The sequence below is a fragment of the Chinchilla lanigera genome, unplaced genomic scaffold (genome assembly GCF_000276665.1).
Source record: "Chinchilla lanigera isolate Chin_1 unplaced genomic scaffold, ChiLan1.0 scaffold00012, whole genome shotgun sequence".
NCBI classification, from domain to species: Eukaryota; Metazoa; Chordata; class Mammalia; order Rodentia; family Chinchillidae; genus Chinchilla; species Chinchilla lanigera.
Window position 1 is genome coordinate 27,303,441 of NW_004955413.1, and position 25,504 is coordinate 27,328,944.

The 25,504-nt window shown below is 54.2% G+C and overlaps 2 protein-coding genes across 2 annotated transcripts in view; one reads left to right on the plus strand and one right to left on the minus strand.

Moving 5' to 3' along the window:
* Positions 1–23,215, plus strand: part of Srebf2 (sterol regulatory element binding transcription factor 2) — a 54,939-nt gene extending 31,724 nt beyond the window's left edge. Inside the window, exons 9-19 of the mRNA XM_005379374.2 lie at positions 594–775; positions 2,596–2,872; positions 5,932–6,101; positions 11,677–11,845; positions 13,583–13,700; positions 14,403–14,512; positions 15,570–15,702; positions 16,931–17,099; positions 18,964–19,149; positions 21,128–21,239; positions 21,630–23,215. Coding sequence (XP_005379431.1) covers positions 594–775; positions 2,596–2,872; positions 5,932–6,101; positions 11,677–11,845; positions 13,583–13,700; positions 14,403–14,512; positions 15,570–15,702; positions 16,931–17,099; positions 18,964–19,149; positions 21,128–21,239; positions 21,630–21,850 — 1,847 coding nt within the window. The 3' untranslated portion in view covers positions 21,851–23,215. The remainder of the gene's footprint in view (positions 1–593; positions 776–2,595; positions 2,873–5,931; positions 6,102–11,676; positions 11,846–13,582; positions 13,701–14,402; positions 14,513–15,569; positions 15,703–16,930; positions 17,100–18,963; positions 19,150–21,127; positions 21,240–21,629) is intronic.
* Positions 23,216–25,191: 1,976 nt separating this feature from the next.
* The window catches only part of Shisa8 (shisa family member 8), a gene marked incomplete at its 5' end in the record, with an annotated part of 1,673 nt that continues 1,360 nt past the window's right edge, over positions 25,192–25,504 (minus strand). The window contains 1 exon segment of the mRNA XM_013511364.1: positions 25,192–25,504. Coding sequence (XP_013366818.1) covers positions 25,358–25,504 — 147 coding nt within the window.

Here is a 25,504-nt window from a genome sequence, read left to right on the forward strand (position 1 = left end):
TTTTTCTCTGGTACTGGGAACCGAACTCACGACCTTCCACTTGCCAGGCAGGCGCTTTGCCGCTGAGCTAAATCCCCAGCCCCATAAGTTACACTTTAGAAATAATAGGTAAAATCCAAGTTCAGTTGGAAAGAACAAAACAAAGCAGGAACCTACACCGTTATAATTGCTCTGTTGGGGGAGTGGAGGACTCGGGGTTGGTACCTGGCCGAGGGCAGATGTGTTTTTCACCTGAGTTGTGAAACCAGTGTCATAAACCTCTCTGGCTGGGATTTTTGTAATACTTGTCCCTGTGGTGCTGAACACTGCAAGATTTGTATCTAGGTTGTAGAACTGTCCATCCTTGAGCCGGGCGTGGTGATGCACGTCTGTAATCCCAGCACTCGGGAGGCTGAGGCAGGAGGATCGTTGTGAGTTCGAGACCAGCCTGGGCTACAAAGTGAGCACAAGGCGAGTCTGAACTGCATAGCGAGACCCTGTCTCCAAAAGACAAAAAAAGAACTCTCCACCCTTTCTGGAAAAGAGGTAGAAGACTCCTTGATGTCACACTGCTGGGGTCTGTCAGGCTCAGCTGGAACGCTGCCCCTCTTTAGGTTCTGGGGGCTGGTTTGACTGGATGATGCCAACGCTCCTCCTGTGGTTGGTAAATGGTGTGATTGTCTTGAGCGTCTTTGTGAAGCTGCTGGTCCACGGGGAACCAGTGATCCGGCCACACTCACGCTCCTCGGTCACCTTCTGGCGGCACCGGAAGCAAGCGGACGTGGACCTTGCCAGGGTGAGTTCCGTCATCCACCTTCCCTCTCTTCACCCGGGCTTAGCCAAGAGCTCAGTGGCTGGTGTTGAGTCCCCACTGCGGGTGAAGTCCTGTGGCAGGTTGTTTTGACTGAGAGGAAAAGCAATCTTGTGCCTGAATAGTCGCAAGGAGCAGAAGAGAGGGCAACCGTACATAGATACGCCGTGCGCATGAGATGATCTGCTGTCCGGCATGTGACAGGAAGGAGGGAGTGCTGTGGGGGTCTGGGGCAGAGAGGGAGGAGTTTGGCCGAGAGCACAGGGTTGTGAGTGGAGGTGTCCGGGACAGGGAGGACAGGCTGCTTGGGGATATCCAAGTTTGATGGGTGTGTCTGAAGTGCAGGGTATGTCAGAGAGAGATGGGGCAAAGGCCAGTAGGGTGGATAATCCCAAATCTGACAGGGCTTTGGCTTGTAACTGATTGAGAGCTTTGTTTCCAGTTCTCTGGAGAATCAGCAAAGATTGTTCAGCAGGAAAATTAGCTTAAAGTTTTCATTTGAAACCAGGAAGGGTATTTCACGGGAAGGGTTCTGTGGTAATCACAGCAGTAAGGAAGAGAGAAGCACACACATCTCAGGAAGCGTGCAAACCAGAACATTCCTTAGTAGTAAGCCGTGAGCCTGCTCTGCCCTCAGCAGATTGCAGGGTCTTCAGTTGAGAGTCTGAATGGCCACTTGGATCCGTCACCCAGGGCCAAGCTGTAAGTCTAAAGTACAGATATGATTGGGGGGTCCTGCTCTCAAGAACAGTTCAGGTGTGAGTGTGACACTTGTTCTGCTGGTTGTGTGAAGGGTAGGGGTGGGTAGAGGAGGGTGACATAAAATACACAGAAACAAATGAGGAGCTTCTTGAAATAGGCCAGGTGAGAGAAGAAGGCAGCAAGTTGGGGTGGAAAGGAAAGGCAGAACTGAAGAAATCTCTGAGATGTAAAACAGAAAGTGGTGACTGTGGCTCAAAGACGAGGGGGCTGGAAGGCTGGAGGCTCTTGCTAGGCCGTGCTGCTTAGGGGTGTGGCGAGAAGTGTCTGTGGAGGGAGCGGTGACCAAGAGGTGAGCCTGGGGGCCGAGGAGGGCCAGCCTTCCAGCGTTGGGGAGCTGCGTGCCTGCCAGGCCAGGGCACTTGTGGAGAGTTGAAGAGGAAAAGGTGAGAGCCAAGACTAACCCTGGGAACAGCCGTGTGTCCCAGGAAAGGCAGAGAAAGTGCGGGGAGAGCCTGCCTCCTGTGCTTCTCTTGGCAAAGAGAGTGAGAGAAGAGAGAGCAAAAGGTTGGCAGTGTTAATGCAGCCCCAGACACGCTTCATTAGACCCTCTTAGGTTGGCCAGCTCCTAGGTTTGGGAGTTCAACTGTGAGTTTGCCTAAAGCTGCGGCTCTCAAACTTCAGCAGGCATCAGAATCAGCAGGCTCCCGAGGTTGCTTCCAGAGGCCTGGGATGGGGCCCAAGTATTTTCATTTCTAACAAACTTCTGGGGCCAGGTGCTACTGGCCTCCGGACCACACTTTAGAACCTAAAAGACTGTAGGAGCATGTGGTTAACAGAAATCCAAATTGCCATCTTACTTATAAAAGCGACTGTGGAGAACTCTGACCAGCATGTGCTCAAAGATAGAGCACAGTGCGATCCAGTTTAGCAAGAGGGCTGGGAAAAACTTCCAAATGTTCACAGTGATTCTAAGGGATAAGCTTACAGGTAATCTTTTTTGTCCTCCTAGGTTTCCAGTGTTTCCCATGTTTTCCTTAGTTCTGATATCGATTGGGAGTCTACAGCAAGGCCAGTAACCCTTACACCCTCTTGCTGCTTTATAGGGGGATTTTGCAGCTGCTGCAGCCAATCTGCAAACCTGCCTGTCAGTTTTGGGTCGGGCACTGCCCACTTCCCGCCTGGACCTGGCCTGCAGCCTTTCCTGGAATGTGATCCGCTACAGCCTGCAGAAGCTGCGCCTGGTGCGCTGGTTGCTCAAGAAAGTCTTCCAGCGCTGGCGAGCCACCCCGGCCACCGCAGCTGGCTTTGAGGATGAAGCTAAGAGCAGTGCGCGGGACGCGGCCCTGGCCTATCACAGGCTGCACCAGCTGCACATCACAGGTGAGAGGGTGACCACTACATCCTGGCTTGTGGTAGGGTGCGTGATGCCATCTCCTTCCTAGCTTGGTTTGCCAGGTCTCCACCCTGGCTGAAGCCCCTTTTACACTGCTTTTTAAGCCTACCTTTCAGCCTGCATTCATAGCTGCAGTTCATCATTTCTAAGACGCACATTTTTGTCAAAGTAACAACTATACATTCTGAGTGTGTCATATAAATAGTGCATATCATACATTAGTCAGCAGTGATGTTTAAATTAATGTTGATACTTAAAAACTTCACTCATCTTAGAGCCAGGTGTGGTGGCGCACACCTGTAATCCCAGCATGTGAGAGGCTGAGGCAGGAGGATCATTGCAAGTTCAAGGCCAGCCTGGGCTACAATGTGAGTTCAACACCAGTCTGTACTGCATAGTGAGACCCTGTCTCAAAAAGGCCAAAAAAAAAACAAGAGGAAAAAAAAAAAAAAACAACTTCACTCGTCTTAAATTGAATGAGATAGGATCATTCTTCTGATTCAGTAAGCTTCTGCTCTAGCGGAGAGGGGAACAGGCCAGCACAGGGATGACAGTTTAGTGTAGTGCATGGGGCCAGCAGACAGAGCATGTTTTCGCTGTGCTGTTCAGATGCCAAGACATTTCAAAGCCTTGGCTTCTGGAAGGACGTATAGAGGACAGCAGCTCTGAAGGGCAGAGGGATTGCCCAAAAGAGCAGCCCCCTCTTGGGCCGCCCTTGAGAAAATGCGCAAGTACTCCCTGGAGGGAGTCACGCAAGGAGATGATGGAGCTGAGACACCAGGGCGAGAAAGATGTGGTTGCCAGGGTGGGAACCATACACTGTGTGAGGATCCAGTGAAGGCCATTAGGGAAATAATGACCTGATCAGTTTGGCGCTTCTCGAGTGCGGAAGTAGCAGATAGAGATTGGATACAGCCTCAAGATGACAGATGCCCAAAGGGACACATGGCGAGAAAATTAGCAGATAAAATTGACTGGAATTGGAGACTCAGGGGATGTGATGGGTGAGAAAAGGAACCAGCTAGGATGCTCCCTTAGCTTCTGTTGTTTTGTTTTGTTTTTTGAGACAGGATCTCGCTATGTAGTTCAGAATGGTCCTGACCTCACTGAAGGACCCAAGCTGGCCTCAAATTTGTGGTGGTCCTCCTGCCTCAGCCTCCTGAGTGCTAGAATTACAAGTGTGGGCCACCATGCCTGGACTTCCTTGGCTTCCTGCTCGGGGGCTTAAGAGAACAATGGTACCACCCAGAGAGGTGAAGGAAACCCCGGGGAATAGTGGTTTTCCTGAGGAAAGGTGTCGCCCTCTGTTTTGGACACTTGCCAGTACAGCCTAGAGGGAGGTATTCTCAGGCAGATGGGCCAGAAAACGGATTCTGGGCCTACAAGGGAGAACAAAAACGTAAGGAGCTCATGAGAGGGGATCCCCAGAAAGTACCTCATGTAAGGACAAGCAGAGCGCTGGAGGTCAAGGTGGATACTGCCTGTCCTTTACACTGGGGAGGGGCAGGGAGGGGTCAGAGAGAATTGAGCAACACGGGTTAGGGGAGCAAGGGCAGGAGGGTAGGGTGCGAGCCAGGGGGTACTGGAACGTGGTTTCAGGGAAGTGTTAAAAATCCCTGGTGTTACTTTCGTTGTGGCTGTTTCTCAAAATGAAATTTTTACTGTGCTAATGAATTTCATCAGAAATGTGTATAATGGATCTGCTGGCAGTAGTAGTATTTTGTTTTAGGATGTTGTGATTTAGCAAAGATAATACAGATGTCTTCCCCCCTTTTATAGCTTTGACAGTTTGAATTAGATTTCAAATAAAATTTGAACAGAAAGTTATAAAAATAAATAAATAAACAAAAATCCCTGGTGGCTTCAGGACTTTCAGGCAGAAGTTGAGTGGACCCAGGCACCATGGATGGAGGAGTGACCCAGAGATGAGACCGTGGGCCACTGCAGTTGTAACAAAAGAGTTTCAGCAGGTCCCTGGCTGCAGATCTGCCCCTCTGTGGCTTTGGAACAGACAAGCCCGACACAGGTCTGGAATCAGGAGACTGTGTCCTCCTAGCTGTTAAGTGCTATGGAGAACTCCAGCTGGGAAGCTTTATGTCACTCATCCTCTCCACATTAGCTGTGCATGCTCTGGGCCATGGCCCAGGAGAGGCACTGAGAGGACAGAGGTGACTGCAGCATGGTTTCCACACTGCACTGCCCTCGCCCTGCTGAGGGAGAAAGCTCTGCCTCACGGAGGGGACAGATGCTCTGGGCCAGTGCAGGGTGAACTGTGGGGCCCAGTTGGAGGCGCGTGTCAGAGATTGGTTCACCTGACTTTGCCCCCTCCCACCCCTGGAGTGAGGCCCAAAGCTAACAACTTTATGAAAGCCTCAGGAAAGCCACAGGTCCTTGGACCTATGCAGGGGCACTTCGTCCCCTAGTCTCATGGTTGCCTCCGGAAGAGCTGCGGTGTACTTCCCATAGCGCTCAGTAGGTCTTTCCAGGCCTTCTGCCTACTATCCCAACATGTGTCCAGCCATCATTGCCCAGTATTATGTTCCTTTCTCCTCGTGGGATATGTTCGAGACAGTGTCTTGCTGTGTAACCCAGACTGGCCTTGAACTCAGGGCAGTCCTGCCTCAGCCTCCTACAGCTGGAATTACAGGGATACACCACCATACCTAGCTTATTGTGGGGAAGCTTCTTCTTAAATTTCAACAGTTCAAATTTGCTTTGGTTTTCACTTTGTTCTTTTAATTCTTCATTACCTCCATTGACACATTTGGAGACTCAGTCGTGTGTCAGTGGATGTGGCCGTGCTGTTGACTCCATTGTGGGAAATGTTGCACGGTACACCTCTGAGTCCTGTACAACATTTACAGCCGAGCGCCTTGTCCCCACCCATTATGGGGGGAAGCACACAGCTAGCAGGTGGGCAGAGCCTGGCGTTACATGCAGGCCTGTCTGATGGTACCACCCTCCACTCTGATGGCACTAGAGAAGAAAGGTAGATGCTTGCTTTGGGGGATCTGTCCACATCAATGTCTCTTTCTGCCTGCCCTAGGGAAGCTCCCTGCAGGGTCTCCGTGTTCAGATGTGCATATGGCTCTGTGTGCGGTGAACCTGGCGGAGTGTGCTGAGGAGAAGATCCCACCAAGCACGCTGGTGGAGATCCATCTGACTGCCGCCATGGGGCTCAAGACCCGGTGCGGAGGCAGGCTGGGCTTCCTGGCCGTGAGTACCCTTTCGGTGTCCTTCCTTCCACAGGCCTGTGCTGCGCACCCTCCCCAGCCAGGAGCTAAGACAGTGCGAGGTCCCTGGCCTCAGGTGCTGCCACCCAGAGGAGTGGGCATTCTTCCACCCTCCAGTCCCACAAGCACCTAGAGCAGTGAATGGAACCAACCATGATCCCTCCCCTCCTGGCCCTTGCAAGTGGGACCTCTGGGCAGTATACAGTAAGAAGATTGGTTCAGAGATACTGCATGGCCTTCTTGGGGGTTATTACCCCACTTTTCAGTCTGGGAAGTTCCTGTTTGTTTCCACTGTTGGGCACCTTGTGTTGATCACAGCTCTGTGGATCCAGATATGAAAATCAGTGCCCATCTACAAGGAGCTCAGGTCAGACCTGGGGCAGGAACTGAAGTTATCAAGTGCTTCCAGTTTGCCTGGCAAGGCGCCGGCCATGGGCATTCGCAGCTGGCTAGTTCCTGTCCTATTATCAGCAGATTCACAGCATCTGCTGACCCCAGGCTTTCCCCTGCTCTTGCAGATGCAGGCATGTTTTACTCGGTGCCCTACTTCGGGTAGACTGCTAAACCCATTACGTCTGTTCTGATGGGGTTATCACATCTCATTTGTTTCTGTACGTTGGGAGTAGAGGTGATGAGCTGAGAATGATCGGGAATGTGCCCTGTGCTGACACTGATGTGTCGGTTTCCTGCAGTACGCCTCATAGTGTAGGTGACAAAGAGCACAAGGAGACCCACAAAAGGAAGTCACCCATGTAACAACCATCCAGATCAAGAAAAGGAGAATGTTCCCAGCACCCCCACAAGGCAGCATCAGCCCCCTCTGCCTGTGTAGCTGATATTGCAGGCATGTACTGCCACACACAGCCAGTTTCTGTGACTCTTTCACTAAGGTAGAATATGACCATAGAAAAGTCCACATGTAATACATATATGCAGGTTGCTGACTTGCCAAAAGAAACAGTATAACCAACAGACAGATCCAGAATCAGAGCAAACTAGGTGGCAGGATGGCGCACACCTGTAATTCCGCTATTTGGGAGGCTGAGGCAGGAAGATGGCAATTTCAAGGGCAGCATCAGACAATTTAGTGAGACCCTATATCAAAATAAGCTATGAGGGGCTGGAGATAGAGCTTTGTGCTCCTTGATTTCAATCTCTGTTACTGAGAAAAAAGAAACAGAATTAAGACCTCAGAATCCTTCCTGAGGCCTCCTTGCAGTCATTAAATTGCCCTCGCTGGAGTCCTTCCACCCACAGTAACCAGTGTCCTGGTCTCTTGTGTTTGGCCGCTCTTTAAACTTTGTGTAGGGGAGTCAAACAGCACTGATGTTTGGTGCAGCTTCTTTGGCTCAGTGTCATGTGTTAGGCTGGTTTATGTTGTTGTATGGAGTTATATCACATGTCAATGAGAAAATACTCTGCCACTGAGCTGCTTCCCCAGCCTGGTGTCTGTCCTTACACTGATAGAGTTTTTACACTACACGTGATCTTTTGTTGGATATGTACTATACCAATTCATGCTCTTTCTCCCTATGCCTGTCCCTGCCCCTGCCACAGTGCAGATTAGAATAGGTGGTCCTGAGATGATCTTGATTGAGATCTCAATGCATTTTTTGTTTTGAGTTGATCTCTCTAGTCACTGTATTGTCTAGAGTTGACTTGAACTGTGGTCCTCCTGCTTCAGCATTCACAGTGCTGAGATTGTAGTAGGCTTGTATTCTCTCTCCTTTTTTTTTTGTTTTCTGTTTTGTTTTTTTTTTTGAGACAAGGTCTCACTATTGCAGTTCAGGCTGGCCTTGAGCTCACTATGTAGCCCAGGCTGGTCTCGAATTTGTGGCAGTCCTCTTGCCTTGGCCTCTGGAGTGCAGGGATTACAGGCATGCGCCACCATGCCCAGCAATTCTCTTTCTTAATGATGTTGGTTTGGTTTGTTTGTTTGAGGCTGGGTCTTGCTATGTAGGTCAGGGTACCCTTGAACTCACTATGTAGTCCAGGCTAGCCTCAAGCTCGTGGCAGTCCTCTTGCCTTAGTCTCCATAGTGCTGCTATTACAGGCATGTGCCACCACACCCAGCTAATGATGTCTTTTGATAAACACAAGTTCCTGACTTTAATGAAATCGATTGTCTTCTTTTACAATTAGACATTTTGTGTCCTCTGTAGTAAATGTGTGCCCTGCTTAAGAGTTGCGAAGATAATTCTCTTGTGTTGTCTACTACAAGGGGTATTTCTTGCTCTTCATGTACAGACCTTCAATCCACTAGAATTGTTTTTATTAGCTGGAGGTAGGGGTTCAGAATTGATCTCCCTACCCTGTGTGGCCATTTGCCTGAGCAGTGCCTGTTATTTTTGAAACTGTCCTTCCCTCATTGCACTGAGTAGGTCTTTTTTCATAAATTTAGCATCTGTGTTGCAGGTCTCTGGAACTCCAGTCTGCCCCATTGCACACAGCCCCAGTAGCTCTGCTTTCTAATGTCTTGATATCTGGAAGTGTTGGTCCTCCCATTTTAGGGTGGCGTTTTGCTCTTTACCTTGCCATAAAAATTTTGGGATCATTTTGTCATCCCAAAATCCTCTCTGGGATTTCAGTTGTCCTTATTGCTAAGATGCAACTGGCCTCTCTGAGGCCAAAAAGGACTCAGAGCGACTATTTGAGGTAAGCATTTGTGTGGCAGCTGAGGATCAGGAAAACAGTCCCATTAAAATCCTCCTGACAGGCCAGGTGCAGCAGCACATGCTTATTATAGTCCCAGCTACTCAAGAGGCTGAGGCCACATAGTAAGACCTTGTCATAAAAAAACCAAGACTGCCCTTGCCCATGAGTACACACACCCCAAAATACTCTGTAGGCCTAACAGAGCAGAGATTGGTGTAGCTTAATATCTTAGTGTATATTTTCTCAGAACTTTTTCGGTGCCAGGCATGGTGGTGCACACCTGAAATCCCAGCACTTGGGAGGCGGAGGCAGGAAGATCATTGCAAGTTTAAGGCCAACCTGGGCTACAAAGTGAACTCAAAGCCAGCCTGAACTGCATAGTGAGAACCTGGTGACCCTCCTTGCCTCAGCCTCCCAAGTACTGGGACTACAGGCGTGTGCCATTGTGCCCAGCACAAACCCTGTTGTGCCATTTGCGTTTTTTACCCTAGTGGTAGATCTTAGGCATCTTTCTTCATAGTCTCCTTATTCAGCTGAGGGACTGAGGTGATACTGAGGGACATTGGAGGCATTTATGGGTTTTGCTGTTTCAAACCACTGCATGAACATCTTGGTACATTGTCCTTACACACCTTTGTGAGAACTTCCTCAGACTAAATCTCTAGAGGCGGTGATCCTGGGTCAAACAAAGGGTATAAATACTCACAACTGTAATAGTACTGCCTAATTTTTATATTCAGTGAAATGGAGAAGAAGGACTGCAACCTCCACAGTGACTGCCCCTTTCTGTCCACTTCCCTTGGGAGGTACAGACTGCAGCCCCTTGGCCCACAGTTTGAGAACTAGGATTAGGTGGGTGGAGGACACACAGCCTGGAATTGGGACTGGCCCAAGAGTGCTGGATGGCGTTCAGGATCTGAACAGCTCAGGGGTTTCTGCCATGGCCCCTTGCATGAGGCAGTTAGCAGGCAGGTTACCGAAGAGGGCTCCTGGGCCCCAGCCTGGGGGAATGCTGGTGTTTATAAATTTAGGAAAATTTTTTTAAAAAATGAAGTTGAGGAAAATCATGGAACTGTAATGCCAAGAAAATTAAAAGAGTAATAAAAGTTATTTGTAAATTTCCCTTACAGAAGCCAGACAATGGCTCTGCCTATCCCAGATTTATATTTCTTATTAGTTCAAACTGCTAAACTCAAGCTCCCCCACCCGAGAGTGGTTATAACTAAAGTGTTTCTTTAGAATTCAACATAAAAGCATGTTTCAACTTAATGATTTCCTAAATGGCCTCTGTGGGTTCGTCTTCGTAGCCCAGCTTTGTTTCTGAGTCTGTCTGACATTTGGGTCCTTCAGCTCATCCTTGGTTTCCCCTGAGCTCCCTTGCCGATCAGGCTGGGGAGCCCTGAGGTCACTGTTACCAGGCCTCTCGGACCCGGGAAGCCCTGGCTTCATGTCCCAACGTGTCACACTCCCCTCCACCCCACCCCTGCCTCTCCCCCTCGTGGCTCTGCTGCTGCTGTCCGGCTGCTGCAGGTCACAGCTCTGGTCCAGTTGCAGAAGGTCAAACTAGTGTCACTGGCCCTGCGATGAGAAACTTAAGGGAAATACCCCTTCCCCTCCCGCACTAGCTGCCATCCCAGTGTGTGTGTCCGTAGAGCATTTGGCCAGATCGCTCCGCTCAGATTCAGGCAGCTGTCGCCACGTGCCCTGGAGAGGGGCAGTCTTCCTGTCTGCTTCCTTGCCTGGTGCGCCGTGGCTGTGCTATTTCTGACCCTGGCATTCAAGTCTTCTGAAGCTGTTACATTAGCTGATGGCTGCTTAGGGCCCAGTAAAGGTCAGAACCAAGAGACCGAAGCAGACTGTGGGACGACTGCCCTGTGTGGAGGCAGCGCCTGGAGTGGAAGGGGCGGTCTCTGCCTGTGGCCCAGCAGCCCCTGCTCCACGCTTCCGAGCTCTGACTGGAGCGCCAAGACCCTCCCTCCTCATCCTTCTCCACTCAGCTCCCTCTCACGTTGGCCTGCGTCGAGCAGCTTCACAGGTCAGAAGTCGTGGATGTAGAGGAAGGATATCCTCACTCACAGAACATGACAGGACTTCTGAAAATGTGTGACAGGCAGCACTGTCTCTGCAATTCTTACCCCTGGGGCCCTGAAATAATGTTATCCTGGTAGTGCGGAGGGCGTGGAAAGGGGAACTCTGGTGCTTTGGAAGGCAGCCAAGCGCTCTCAAAGCCCCGCTGTGGCCGTGTGTGTGTGTGTGTGTGTGTGTGTGTGTGTGTGTGTGTGTGTGTGTCCATCCATCCCCGTATGAGGGAGGGGCTCTGGCGGAGCTGTCCCTCCCATACAGTGCTGTCTGGTATGATGGTGACAGCTATCTCTATACTGGGCCCTCTTTTAAACTCTTTCTACCCAAAGGTGAAAGAGATGGAGAATTAGTCAAAGCAGAATACAGTTTTGCCTGAAAATACTTCAAAGGACAGGTAATTAAAGTGGCACGAAAAGAAAGGATTTGGGGAGCTTGGCACTCAGAAGGATGAGGGGGGAGCGTGGGCAGGGGACCACTGAGACCCCACCTTGGCAGACAGCCCCCACCGTGCTGTGCAGCTTGAGGCAAGAACTGGATTCCGGAAGGGGCAGGCTCTGTGGGACAGGGCGCAGCAGGAGCCCACGTGAGCCTTGCGCCACTCTTTCCTGCCCCACCTTGGAGTTGGGACCTGATTGCCAGCCACACCTGGCTCCCCAGAAAAAAGCCACTTGCACTCGTTTCTATGGTGGGGTTCAGGGCAGGCCGTGCTCTCTGTTGATCCCCGTAGCCAGCCTCCATCCTGATGCTTTCTGAGACCCCACAGTAGCTGCAGCCAGCGTTCTGCCACCTTGGTGTCACATGTGGTCCTTGTTCTTCCGCAGAACTACTTCCTCAGCCGCGCCCAGAGCCTGTGTGGGCCTGAGCACAGCGCCATCCCAGACTCTCTGCGCTGGCTGTGCCACCCTCTAGGCCAGAAGTTTTTCATGGAGCGGAGCTGGTCGGTGAAGTCGGCGGCCAAGGAGAGTCTGTACTGTGCCCAGAGGAACCCGGGTGAGTGTGCCTTCCCTGCTGCTCAGAAGGAGGCAGCTGGGGGAACCGCTCCTGCTGCAGGGTCCTGTGCCCTAAATGCAGACACAGGTGGTGTCTGTCTTATTTAATCCATTTTTTAAAAACCTGAGGCACAAGCAGGTGTTAAGTAACTTCCTAAGGAGAGCCTGGCCAGAGTCTGCCTGCCTGTGGGAGACTTGGGTTTACAGCTCCGCTCTCTTGGACCATCAGAGCCTGTGGTCCTCACGTCAGATGCCATACATGATCAGTGGTGACTAAGCACCGGCTGTATTCTTGGCCCTGGTTCTGGTGCTTTGGAGACACAAAGGATGTGTAGGTCTTGCCATTTCCTGGCTTCCGGGCCTCCTGGTCCCATTGCAAAAGCAGGCAGACATATACGAAGCAGTGAGGGAACAATAGGCGGCGGGCAGTCATCAAGTGCTCAGAGAGGTGACAGGAATAGGGCTCCAGGCACTGGAAGGAGATTCAGGCTTTCTGTCCCTGGCATTTGATAGTGATTGGAGTTGACTGGGCTGGCCTTGGAGCGGCAGAGGCTGGCGGGTGTAGTCCGACCGTGAGTGCTTGGACAGTCAGGGAGCAGAGGCGAGCTCTGCAGGTGAGGAAGCGTGTCAAGCATTTGGAGGGGTTTTCTAGGCTTCTTTTAAAAATAACTTTATTCTCAATATGAGAAGTATGTTCTCCATCAAAAAATGAAGAACGAAAGCAAAAGGAGTCAGTCTCAAGTCTTTCAACCCTGTTCCCACTGACAGTTTTTCTACAGCATAGACCTCCCACCGGCTTGCGTACCTGATGAGATCCCTAGGTTGGTGGTGCTAAAGCTATGGCATGCGTGTTGTTTTTAAGACAAAAGATGTTAATATATGAATTTTTTTTCCTAAACTAACATCTCAGCATTCAGGTTTAATTGTGGTGTTGGCTCTTCGTGATAAATAACTGGATTTGGGCACTCATCTCAAAAAGCTTCACCATCTCTTTCCTATGTCAAGGCCTCGTCATCTAGAAAGTACTCATAAATGTCCCCTCTGGGTCAGATCAGGAGTGCGTATCTGCAGCGTACGTGGGGAGGACAGGAGCCAGTGATGCGGGGATTTGAAGAGGGACCTGTCAGGGTCAGTAGCTCCTGCAAGCACTGCAGGGCCGCATCTGTTCCGCTCAGCCAGAGCACTGCTGATCACAGGTTCGATGACATGGTCAGAGAAATAGAGGTGTGGGTTCTTCATTGCCAAGAGCACAGGGCTGCTGCCGCCTCCTTTTTCTCTTCGGTTGGCTGTTCTCAGACAACCTCTGGGACTTGAGCTAGAACCTGCCTTTCCGTTTTCTGGTTCTGATAAGGCACAGCCACAGCCTTGATGGTCTGAGCTCCATGCCAAGACACACAACACACATGACCCGGGGTATCAGTCCAGAAGCACACTCGGTTCTCCAGTCCGAGTGTGGCTGCACTCCCCACCCTGTTTAGCGGGGTAGTTCTGGGCTTTGGCTGAGAATGAGGATTGATCCCTTTTACAGAGCATAGCTGTTTCTTAGGTTCGGCTCTGTCCTTCTCTGTAAAGACTAAGGGCTCATGAGTAAGATCCATCTTTTTTGTGGTGCTGGAATTGAACCCAGTGCCTCTCACCTGTTTACCATGCACTGTACCACTGAGCTACACACCTTCGGTGCAAAAGGGCTCGTAAATGAGAAAACCCATTTAACCCTTCTTGTTTTTCCCTTCTTCAGCCGACCCCATTGCCCAGGTCCACCAGGCCTTCTGCAAGAACCTGCTGGAGCGAGCTGTGGAGTCCTTGGTGAAACCTCAGGCCAAGAAGAAAGCTGGAGACCAGGAAGACGAGAGCTGGTAAAGTCCCCAGGCCACCCCCACATCAGGCCCCATCACCCAGGATGCACCGGTGGCAGGAACAAGCCCTGGTGTCAGGTTGACCAGGAAGTGGAACGATGCCCTTGTATTTATTCCTCAATAGTAGAACTCCCTCTGAAGTCTGACTTTTTCCTAGACTAGGTAAGTCCCTTTTCTCCATTGAGTTACCCGCCTCACCAAGTGGAGCCACTTGCTAGAGTGAGTCAGGCATTCGACTTGGGGGTGGCCTTTCGAGCAGGGATAGGAATGGGACATAGAGGGCTCAGCAAAAGGCAGATCCTCTGACCTGGACATCTTGGGACCCAGCCCCTGGGTAAGCGTGCCAGGTAGGGTAAGTCGGACACAGATGGTGGGCGTAGGCATAGAATAAGACCTGGGAGGCAGAGAGGTGCCAAAATCACTCTCGTGCAGTGTGCCTGTCTTGAGAGACAGTTCTAACTGGGAATTAGGAAACTTCTGGAAGCATATGACATTGGAATGGGGCCTTGAAGGGAGGTGTCAGTGGTGGTTGGGGAGGAGAGGAGGAGAAAGGCTGGCCTGCATAGCATGTGAAGGGTGAGCTCAGCATGCCCGGCATGGTGTGGAGAATGGGCCTTTGGGTGTCAGAGATAAAGAGGTGAACAGCAGGGGCCTTGAATGTTTGTCTAGTTTTGTACATAGGACCCTCTCTTCTCTTTCTAGTGAGTTCTCCAGTGCTTTGGAGTACCTGAAATTACTTCATTCTTTCGTGGACTCTGTGGGGTTTGCAGCCCCACCATTCTGCAGCAGCTCTGTGCTCAAGTCAGCCCTTGGTGAGCATCTGTAGCTTGGGGCAGGGATGTCGCCTGAGTCCTGCCCGCCTCCTGTCTACTCTGGGTCCAGAATGAGTTACAAGTGTATACCAAACATCTCTGGTCCCAAGTTTGTGCCTGTGGCCCCAGGTCACCCCAACCCAGTTACCGCTCCATGGTAGCATTCTGGGCTCAGGAGGTGTGGTCCTCATCCAAGTGGGTTGGACAGGGGTGAGTGATTGTCCACACAGCCTGCCTGGTTGAGCCAGGTCAGGACCCTTCCTAGATGCCCAGAATGGGCTGGTAGAGACTCAGCTTCCGGGTACACAGTGGCCCGAGGCTGAGCTTGCCTCCCTGCTGAAGACTTACCTTTGGACGTCTGTCTGGCTCCCCACCACAAGTGTCACAGCATAACCTGCCGATGCCACGACTCTGCTCCTCTCCCTACACTGCCAAGGGCTAGCATGTCAGCTGCCCTTTCTTGGGCTTCTGGGCTACTGAGGGGAGGTGGGGGGTGCCCAGCTACCCTCTGCCCTGTCTCCCTAGGGAGGGAAGGATCCCAGAACAGCATCCTGACCGCGTGGCTTGTCTTACTTTAGAAGCGGAAGAGTGCATGTTCTCCAGCCTTTGCTCTTGGGTGACCATCCCCACTGGCTTTGTGAGATCACTAGTATCACAGTTTTGCAAATGAGAAAACTGAGACTTGGAGGAGAGAATTTAAACTACTCTAACATGCCTCTGTTACTACAGATCCTTTAAAGGCACGAGTCTTCATGGCTAGTGGAAGTTTAGGTTGTGTCTAACTCTTACGGTGAACATTTTGTTAAACTTGTCTGTTTAATCCAATGTTAGTATGATGGATTGCCCCAAATGGGATTAATAGAAGTGAGACATATTGGTGGACCTTTTCAAAAGACTGCAAGTCATTATATCAGAACCATTGGGGGGGCAACCTAGAGTCCCCTGCCCATTGCCAGGAAGCAGAGATGCCGTGCAGCGTGGAGCAGTGGCCGCAGAGCCCTGGGCTCCACAGAGCAGGTCCCGTGGATGTTGGAGCATTTGCTGCTGTGTCCTCTAGGTCCAGACGTCATCTGCCGCTGGTGGACATCTGCAGTCACATTGGCCATCAGCTGGCTCCAGGGAGATGATGCAGCTGTGCGCTCCTGTTTTACCGACGTGGAGCGTGTCCCCAAGGCCCTGGAAGTGACTGAGTACGTCAGCCTCCTGCTTCTCTCCAGGGGCCTTGTGTGGGTTAGTGGGAGGGAGCAGGTCCGGGTGGCTGTGTTGGGGTGCAGGGTTAGATCTCTACACTAGATGGGGGGCTATAGAAGGGGAGAGGGCACCAAGGAGAGGTTGTAAGTGTTGTGTGCGGCTCGACAGTTGTCTCAGCAGCTGTCAGCACTGCTTCTCAGGCCTTTCCCCACGGCCTCCGTGCGCCATGGGCTTCCAGGACGAGTGCATCCTGGTGGCTTCTCGGTTCCTTTCAGCCACCCCCAGCCCACTGGCGCTGTCAGCCTTGTACCGTACAGGGCCTGTGGCACGAGGCCTGAGCAGAGCACTTCTGACATTCTTCTTTGAGACCAGTGTCTGCATCTTGAGGGCATGTTCCCCCCAGTGATGGGCAGCCTGGTCTTCCTGATTAGATGTGAGTGCTCCTGAGACAAACTGTAAGGTGCTGTGAGGCAGAAAGGCCCTAAGGGGTCCTGTCCCGAGTGCCAAGGCTGGCACGTCTCCACCAAGCAGACCGCCACCGGCAATGCGGGAGCGAGCAAGGAGAGAGGGGTGGGCGGATTAGAGTCCGGTGTTTCCTATAGCAGGTCTGCTGCCCCACTTCCATTTGAGTAGTCCCATTGTAAGCCCCCAACCCCGCACCAGCCCTGTGTTCGTGTGCCACCCGCCAGCCTCCCTGGGGAAGCTGAGGCCAAGCAGGCAGGTTGTTGAAGTCCCTTCACTCCTCAGCTGCACAGCTGGGCTGACGCCTCAGCGGGCACCCCCGCCCCCCAGGTTCAATTACTCCAGCTCCCTTTGCATTTCTGGACAGTGATGCTGTAGGAACCAACACACTCCCCAACCCCACAGCCCTCTAAGTTTCTCTAGAGACATTAACACCAGTTTTCTGAGAATGGGTGCAATAACGAGGCCAGCACCTGTATCACCATAGGTAGTAGCAATTGGTATTATAGTCATAGGTAAGAAAATTGAGGCACAGATTGTTTGAATTTGAGCCTGGATTTCTGGTCCCAGCATCAAATGTAAGATGCGGGATGAGCTGACCTCGCTCCCAGCTGGAGTTGGCAACTGGGAACCGTGATGGCAGCATTGTAGTGACAGAGCCGTGTGTCATAGCAGTGTGGGGGATGGTGGTCACCTCTTAGGTGCCTCTGCCTGTTACGGAGGTAACACTGTGACCTGCCTCTCCCCTCCCTGTCACCGCCACAGGAGCCCCCTGGTGAAGGCTGTCTTCCATGCCTGCAAAGCTATGCATACCTCGCTCTCTGGGAAAGCAGATGGGCAGCAGAATTCCTTCTGCCATTGTGAGAGGGCCAGCGGCCACCTGTGGAGCAGCCTCAATGTCAGCGAGGCCACCTCTGACCCCACCCTCAACCACGTGAGTTTGGGCTTGGCATCCCCTCCGGAGGTGCTGTCCTCTGCTCTGTGAGAACACCCATGTTGCTCCAAAGTGTGGCCCATTCGCCTAAGTGGACACCCCGTCTGGTCCCGGGGGGGTGGAAGCATTATTATCAGTGCCTGTCCTCACCTCCTGAGTCCCAGTTCCTGCAGCCCTGTTTACTCAAGCCCCATGTGAACCGCAGCTGGCCAGGGCTGCAGTTGCTCATACAGCCACTGACTCCCTGCACTGTCCTGCCAATCTCCGGACGGCCCTGCCCTCACACGCACACGGCCATGGCCTGCGCACATCTGGCGGGTGGCTGCGGTGCATTGTAGTTGCATTGCATGTTCTGGCGTACCGTGCAATGTTTCCACAGTGCATCCCAGAGGCCTGCCCGCCCTCCAGAGGCCACCCACCACACCGTCTCTCTCTCTCTGTCTCTGACACACACACACACGTGGCCCACCCACCACACTGTCTTTCTGTCTCTCTCTCTCTCTCTCTCTGACACACACACACATACACACACACACATGCGGCCCATCGCTGGGTGCTGCCCTGGCGCGTGGTTCTCCTGGGAGAAAGGCACAGGGAGTGCAGCAGCAGGCAGAGCAGGCTGACGAAAGCGTCCTAGGGTTCGGGCTCAGCTGCTCTCTGGGTCTGGTCCTGCGTGACAGCTGGCGCTGGGAGCTTCCGATATCAGTGGGTGTGGACACAGGTGAACCAGGACAGCGTTACCCATGGGGATAATGTACACGAAGGGCCCCAGTTAAAAGCAGGGTAGGGCCACTGCGGGGCTTCCTGTGGTCTCCCTTAGAGCCAGCCAGTCTTAGCCGAGTCGGGGGAATGGGAGAGGCTGAGACCACTTTTGGGGCTGGGGTGCCTGGGGAGCAGCTCGGAAGGGGGAGAACGGACCCTTGAAGAGCCCAGTGGCTCAAGACCAAATGTCAGCCCGGCCTGGTACCCCTAGGCCCAGGTGCTCCTCGAGCGCCCGCGCCTTTTAGTGCCAGCTTTTCTTCAAGAAGAATCCTCCTGCAGGTCCCCTGGAGGCTGTCGGCAGCTGGGAACAGTGTAGTCAGGGGTTGGGGCCTCGAGCAGGCACAGGGCAGGGAAAAGGGCAGGCAGGGTTTCCCCGGGTCACCCTGGGGAAACAAGGCCAGGACTGGGAGAGGTATGAAGAATCCTGTGAGTCTGTGAACTTGAGGACAGCTTGCGGCCCATCCCAAGGACGTGCCATCTTCTTGCTGCTCCGCGTGGGACCAGTCTCGATGGCATGTGGACTCTAGTACACACCGTGCCAATGTGCAGTGTGGTCTGTGAATGCTCACAGCAACCCTGTGCTGCCATTCCCATTTTGCAGAAAGGAAACTGAGGTTCAGAGGCTAAAGGGTCATGTAGCTAGGAAGTGGAAAGCTGGGATTGAGTCCAGGTCAGTCGGACACCCAAGTGTGAAACCACTGTGCCCCTCCATGTTCATTCCGTCTCCTGTCTCCCACTGTCCGCGGCCTCCAGACTGCTGCCACTTCCCTGAGGGTGCCTTTGGCTATCTGAACCATCAGGCCAGCCATGGGCTCCCGTGAGGGGGACCTGGTACCCTCAGACCCACAAGGTTTTATCCCTGCCCTTGTCCCCAGCCTGTGCTGCCTCGCCTGCGTAAACTGCTGCCCTTTTAGAGCCTCAGCTTTCTCACCTGCAGAAGGCAGAAGCAGATCTGCCAGCCCGGGGTCGGGGAAGGGACTGGTGCTCCCACTGGCTCCTCTCTCCTCCCAGGCTCTGGGCTCCACCCACCGGCTGCTGAGGGCCTGGGTGCCTGCCTGAGCCACAGGCCAGTCACCTGTCTCCTCCCTCTCGCCCCGCACAGGTGGTCCAGCTGCTCACCTGTGACCTGCTGTTGTCACTGCGGACAGCACTCTGGCAAAAGCAAGCGGGTGCCAGCCAGGCCCTGGGTGAGACCTACCATGCATCAGGGGCCGAGCTGGCTGGCTTCCAGCGAGACCTGGGCAGCCTGCGCAGGCTAGCACACAGCTTCCGCCCAGCGTATCGCAAGGTGAGGCCCAGTAGGCTGGTGGGACAGACATTTGTGACTGTGGAGTTGGCCCTCTGAAGTCACCTGCCAAGGCCTAGCCTTGGGCTGGGTACAGTGTGTTCCTTTGTTCAGCACATGACAGGGCACCTACTATGTGCTCAGCCCAGACACAGCAGGGAGTGGCCACAGTCTGCCCTGGCCTGGAGCCACACAGCCACACCTCACCGGTCAGACACTGGGCTCGGGTATAGGGCGGGTGAGGAGCTCCTTGGTCCTGGTCACCAGGGAGCTGCTCTGACTTCATAACTGCTTGTCCAAGTGACAAACTCTCGGGGCTGGGGATTTAGCTCAACGGCAAAAGCGCCTGCCTGGCAAGCGCAAGGTCGTGAGTTCGGTTCCCGGTACCGGAGAAAAACAAAAAAAACAAAAAACAAACAAGTGACAAACTCTCCCTGGAACCACACACAGATCCACTTTAATTCTTTCTCTGAGCCACTGGGGACTTCGGTCCTGCCTTTCTCCACATGACTTCTCCTTGGTGCTGGCTGCAGGCTGAGCTGGGTCTCTGAGGACAGTTGTGTAACTGAGCTTGCTAGACTCATCATTTCCCTCTTTATTTTTATTGCTAATTAGAGTAATGTATTTTGGTTGGTTGGTTGTTTCGGGGGTTTTGTTTCTTGTGTGTTTTTTTGTTGTTGTTTTGTTTTGTTTTTTGTCTCTTCTAAGACACGGTTTCACTCTGAGATTCAGTCTGGCTTTGAACTCACTTTTAGCCCAAGCTGGCCTCAAATTCATGGCAATCCTCCTGCCTCAGCCTCTGGGCATGCGCCACCATGCCCTGCTTGTTGTTTGTATATGTTGTCCAGGCTGCCGTCAAATTCCTGGCCTTAAGCAGCTCTTCTGCCTCAGCCTCCCAAGTAGCTGGGACTACAAGTGTGTGCCACTTGCACCTGGTTTGTATTAAATGTTTTTTAGTATATTTTTTATTTTTCCTTGACACACAGGTAGGTATAGTGTATATAATGTATAGTAATCAGATCTAGCATATTCCTTGCCTCATCATTCCTTTGTGTTAGGATTAATATATTTTACCTGGTTTTTTGGTTGTTGTTTTTTTGGGGGGGCGGGGGGGTACTGGGAATTGAACTTGACCTTATGCTTGCCAGGCAGGCACTGTGCCAGTGAGCTATAAACGCGGCCCCAGATTATTTTCTAAAAATTTGAGTGTGATCTGTGTCAGGAAGGGGCATAGGTTATGCTTGAAGGGGACAAAAAGGAGGTCTCAGAACGTGGCTGCTGCCACGGACCCATGCGCCTTGCCTTGAGGTGCTGGGACAGCTCCACAGGTCATCCCAGCCACTGTGCAGCTGCCACAATTGATGCTGCACACAGCATACCAGCGCCACAGCACAGCCCTCACCGGAAAGAGAAGTGTGGCCCTGCCTGGACACCCACTGTGGCCCACCCTCTGGTCTGCTGTCAGCGTGGCTGGCATCAGAGACGCCTCTGAAAATAACCTCTCCATCCCCACCTCTCCCCACTGAGGGGATCCCATGGCCTCCCAGCAGCACTGAGGCCCGGGACAGGACGTGGAGCTGCTTGTTTTGTGGTGCTGGGGATTGTACACAGGACCTTCGGCCTGAGCTACATCGCCAGCCCCATCTCACTTTTTTATTTTGAGACAGTGTTTCAGTGAATCCCTAAATTTATCCAGGCTGGGCTAGAAACCTGCCATCCTGCCTCAGCCTCCCAGAGTGCAGGGATTACAGATGTGTGGCACCATGGTCAGTTGGTATTTAGGATTTTAAGAACCTAGATACCTAGTGATTCCTGTTTACCTCAGATATGCTGACTTTCACCTCGAAACCTCTGGGCTCTGTTCCTTTCTGAAGAAACAGGAAATGAGGTGCTGTGTGTGGAACTAGCCCAGCTGTCCCCCTCACCCCCATCCCTCCCAGGCAAGAGCTGGGGCGTGACCGTGTCGCCTGTACCTTGCCAGGTGTTCCTGCATGAAGCTACCGTGCGCTTGATGGCAGGAGCCAGCCCCACTCGTACGCACCAGCTGCTAGAGCACAGCCTTCGCCGCCGCACCACCGAGAGCACGAAGCACGGTGGGTCCCTCCACTCCCCTCTGGCCAGGTTGGGGAGAGGCCCCTTGACCAGCTGTGCCGCCCAGCCACTCCCTCTGGAGAAGGCGCTGCGGTGCGCAGGGCGCTGTGGCTGTGAAAGGAGCCCCAGGTCCGGTTTGATGGCTGCGGGGCTGGGTGTTCACTGAGTGGCGGGAGTCCAGCCTGGAGCGGGCAGGAGGGCTGGCTGCGAGGTCCCAGTGCAGGAGCAGGGCAGCGACCTCGTGGGGTGCGCCTACCGCCCCGCATGCTCTGGTCCTCCACTGTGCTGGCTGTGAACCAGGGAGGGCAACGCAGGAGGCATGTGAGGGTTCAGTGACAGCGTCTGCCTGGGGCCGTGGAACGGCACCTGCACGGATCTCCTCTTTCCCACAGGAGAGGTGGACGCCTGGCCTGGCCAGCGAGAGCGGGCCACTGCCATCCTGCTGGCATGTCGCCACCTTCCTCTCTCCTTCCTCTCCTCCCCGGGCCAGCGGGCCGTGCTGCTGGCCGAGGCTGCCCGCACGCTGGAGAAGGTGGGCGACCGGCGCTCCTGCAACGACTGCCAGCAGATGATTGTCAAGCTGGGCGGCGGCACTGCCATTGCCGCCTCCTGACCACCGGGCATGGCCTCCCTCCCTCTGCCTTTGTCTTAGTGTCTCTCCCAGGACCCCCTCTGTCTCTGACTCTCCCTCTGCTCTCCCTCTGAGAGCTGTGGGGATGGCCTCGTCTTCTGAGCTATTTGCTGCAAGGCTTTGGCACCACTGCAGGCCAGAGGGCCAGGCAGAGCACCTCAAAGCTGCGGTCCGTAGACACCTCAGTTTGCGCCCCAGCGTGCAACGAGGGACGACCACAGGCAGAGATGGAGCGGTTCCTTCCGAGAGCCCCTGCCTCCAGCCCTCGGAGACCCTGCACATCTCCCCTCTCTGCTTCCTCTGGGGGCCAGGTCTCTGGGCACCCGGGAGCACTGTGCCCTCGGTATGGGACGGTGCCCAGCACACCCTCCCTCTTTTTATATGAATGTTTTTATATCTGTGTGCTTGGGTCTGCTGTGATGCAGGGCGAAGCTGCTGTGGCATCGTTATGTCTCCCCAGGTCTGCGCCCCTCCCCTGTGCCTGACTCAGCCAGTGCATTGTTTTCTTGTCATTCCATGGGACAGCCAGGGAAGGAGGGAGCCCGGCCTGGGAGGTGCTTGGGGAGCAGGGGCAGGCCTGGGGATGGGTAAAATAATGTTGGCATTATTTTTTAATTTTTTACAAAAATAAACGGTATCTTATTTAATTGTCCTGTTCTTCCCACTCCCCTGCCCCCTGGGACAGCAGCCCAAGTTCAGGGTAGGCCCAGGGCTGGGAGGGATGAAGCCACCTATTGGGCCTGGGGTCCAGGGGTCTTCAGTGCAGACTCTTGGTTCCCTCCTACCCCTACCCGCCTACCTCCATAGTATATTTTTATTCCTGATTCTTGTCCTGAAAATGAGCCAAGGTAGCAGAGACCAGCCCCAATCCCTCCCCAGTGACATGCCTCTTCGGGCTGGGGGCCAGGAATGAGGTCCCTCGCCTTGATGGGGTCCCAGAACAACTGATGCCCCTTTTCTGGATCCCCGGCTCAGGGCCTCCCTGGTGACTTCCTCCCGGGCCTCCTGAGGGATACAGCACTTATCACGCCTTGGAACTTCTGGGGACGGGGTGGGCGGGAGCCCCAGCACAAATGAGGGGTACCCTCAGCAGGGTACCGTTGGTCTGCTCGGGCCTCATCCATTCTCAGTCTCTTGCCCCTTCCCTGTCACTGTAATTTATGCACCCTGCCCAGGAGGGCAGCCAGCCCTTGTGTCACGTGTATATACTGTGCCTTTTCTCCTTACTGGTTTTTTTTGGGGGGGTTCACTGAAAAGGGGAATACACTGATGGCTTCCTTGATGTTCAATCATTGCCATGTCCTGGACATTGGTTATTCAATAAACACAGATTGGTACCACCCAGCACCAGGTGTGTGAAGGTCTGTTGTGTGACTGCTGTGGTGCCAGTGGACAGGGACCCAGTGGAGCCTGGCACCTTCAGTCTGCAGGGCCGCCTTTGCCCACCAGCGTGCCCAGCCCCCTGCTCCCCGTGCTTGGTGCACACTCCCTCCCAAGGACAGGTGAAGGCCTGGCATAAGTTGTTGGCAGTGCTGCTGGGGTCAGAGGTCACTGCGTCCAGGTTCCAGCGTGTTCCCTGGACATACAGTTGGTGGCTCAGCTGGCAGCAGCAGTTATTTGGGAGCTGGGCGGGCCAGTCCTCAGTGTCCCCTTCCCTGGAGAGAGTGGGCCTCTGAGCTACTCCCTGGCCTCTCAGCCTGCATTTCACATGTACACATGGGCTGCCAGGCTTGCAGTCCTGCAGGCTTGCAGGCCAGAGTTGGTAACACAGCACAGGAAGTACCAGTGTGTGCTAAATGCCTGGTGACACTGGTTAAGAGGCCCTGGGTAGGACCACAAGGAGTGGCTGGAGGTGTGCTGAGCCTGGCAGAGGTGGGCTTGGGACTGCACTGCACAGCTAGTAGCCCTGCTCACCTCCCTGAGAAACGGCTCAGAGCTTGTCCCTTCCTGAGGGGCAGCTGTGGTGGGCCACACTGTCCAGGGAGCAGAGCAGCCAGGAGGGGCCTGCTGTACAGGTCCACTGCCCTGTCCACTGCCACAAAGCCAGCATTTTCAATAGTGGCCACCACCCAGGACCTCCGCCTGGCCCCCGCCATCTAGAGATCCAGGGATCTTAGGCCTCAGGATGAGCGGTGGGGCCCAGGCAGGGCCTGTGTCGTCATGATGCGTGACCTGTGCGCCCAGGAACTGGACTCCTTCCTGAGTCTCTGCACGCTCCGTTAGCTCCCTTACCTGGCACCAACACCCTACCCCCGCTCTCCTCACAGCTGCGGGACTCAGGCAGACCCCCACCCACCCTGGGGCGACAGTATGAGCTCTCCTGCAAGCCACGAAGGCCCTCCATGGGGCTGGACCGTGGGCTCTGGGGTCTGTCCTGGCGCTTCTAGGCCCTGGAAGGTGTGAGGCCATGCATACCCTAGAACCAGCTGCCCATCCCACCACCACGTCTCTGCCCTACACTGCCCTTTCCATCCCTGTCACCAGAGGCTCTGACCCCAGAGCCAGCTGGGTAACCCTAGGCAAGCTACTCACTGCGAAGACACCCCTGGGGCTCTTGTGAGGGTTACATGAGGATCAGCAGCGCATGACAGCCGCTGTTCAAACAGTGCATCACCCCTGGCTACACAGCAAGAGACGCCCCACTGGGTGACTTGGTTGAGGTCACACACCTCAACTGGTTGGAGCTCAGTCGTCATTCTTCTCCGCTGTCAGCACCTGGCACGGAGGAACTTCGGGAAGAGGTACACAGGCTGCTGGCACCATCCAGGCCACAGCCAGGGCAGGAGCCCTGGCAGGAGAAGGGAGGGCTGCCATGCTGAGCAGGTGGAGTGCAAGCCCCGACGGGGTGCACAAGGCTCCCTCCCCTCCCGCTCCCCAGAGCCGCTCCCGGGAGAGGGAGGGGCGCCTCTTGAGCACAAGATGTCCACACCCATTAGGGGGGTGGCCCTGGGCCAACCTGGCCGAGCAGCCTGTGGAGCAGGGGCCGGCCCAGGGCCAGGCTGTGTCAGGGAAATCAGCCAGGCCAGGCCCGCAAGCAGAGTGGGTGACCGGCTGGGCGCTCACCTCTCCCAGAGGCTCTAGTCGTCCCTTTCCCAGATGGCCTGGCACCCAAGAGCCCTCCCTCGCCGCACCTGAAAGTGGCTGAGGCGTAACTGCCCGCCTCCCAGGGCTCCCACCCGTGTGAGCATTAAGCCTGGCACTCGGCCCTGGCCCGGGCACACCTGCCCGCCCGCTCAGGAGTGAGCCTCTGCTCCTGCCCATGCTGTGCCCTCTGCCAGCGCTGCCGTCTGTCCCGTCAATGACAATGCTGCCACCGGCGCCCCTTGGGGCAGAAACCACTTAGGGTTTATTTACACGGGGAGGGAGAACTGCGTGGCCCCCACGGCAGGACCACTGGCTCCAAGGCCTCCAGTCCAGTCTGGGCAGAGACCAGCGCTGCTGGCCCGGGGAGCATCAGGGCTCCAGGCACCGCCCGCGGAGGCCCCTGCCTCACACGGTGACCTCAGCTTTGCTGTTGGTGCTCAGGTGCCGGGGCCCGCGGCTCGCGCCGCCGCCGTACAGGCCGGGGTGCTGTGCGCTGAAGGCCTCGGGCAGCTTCTCCACGCTGAATTGGCGCCGGGGCGCGCGGCCGGGCCG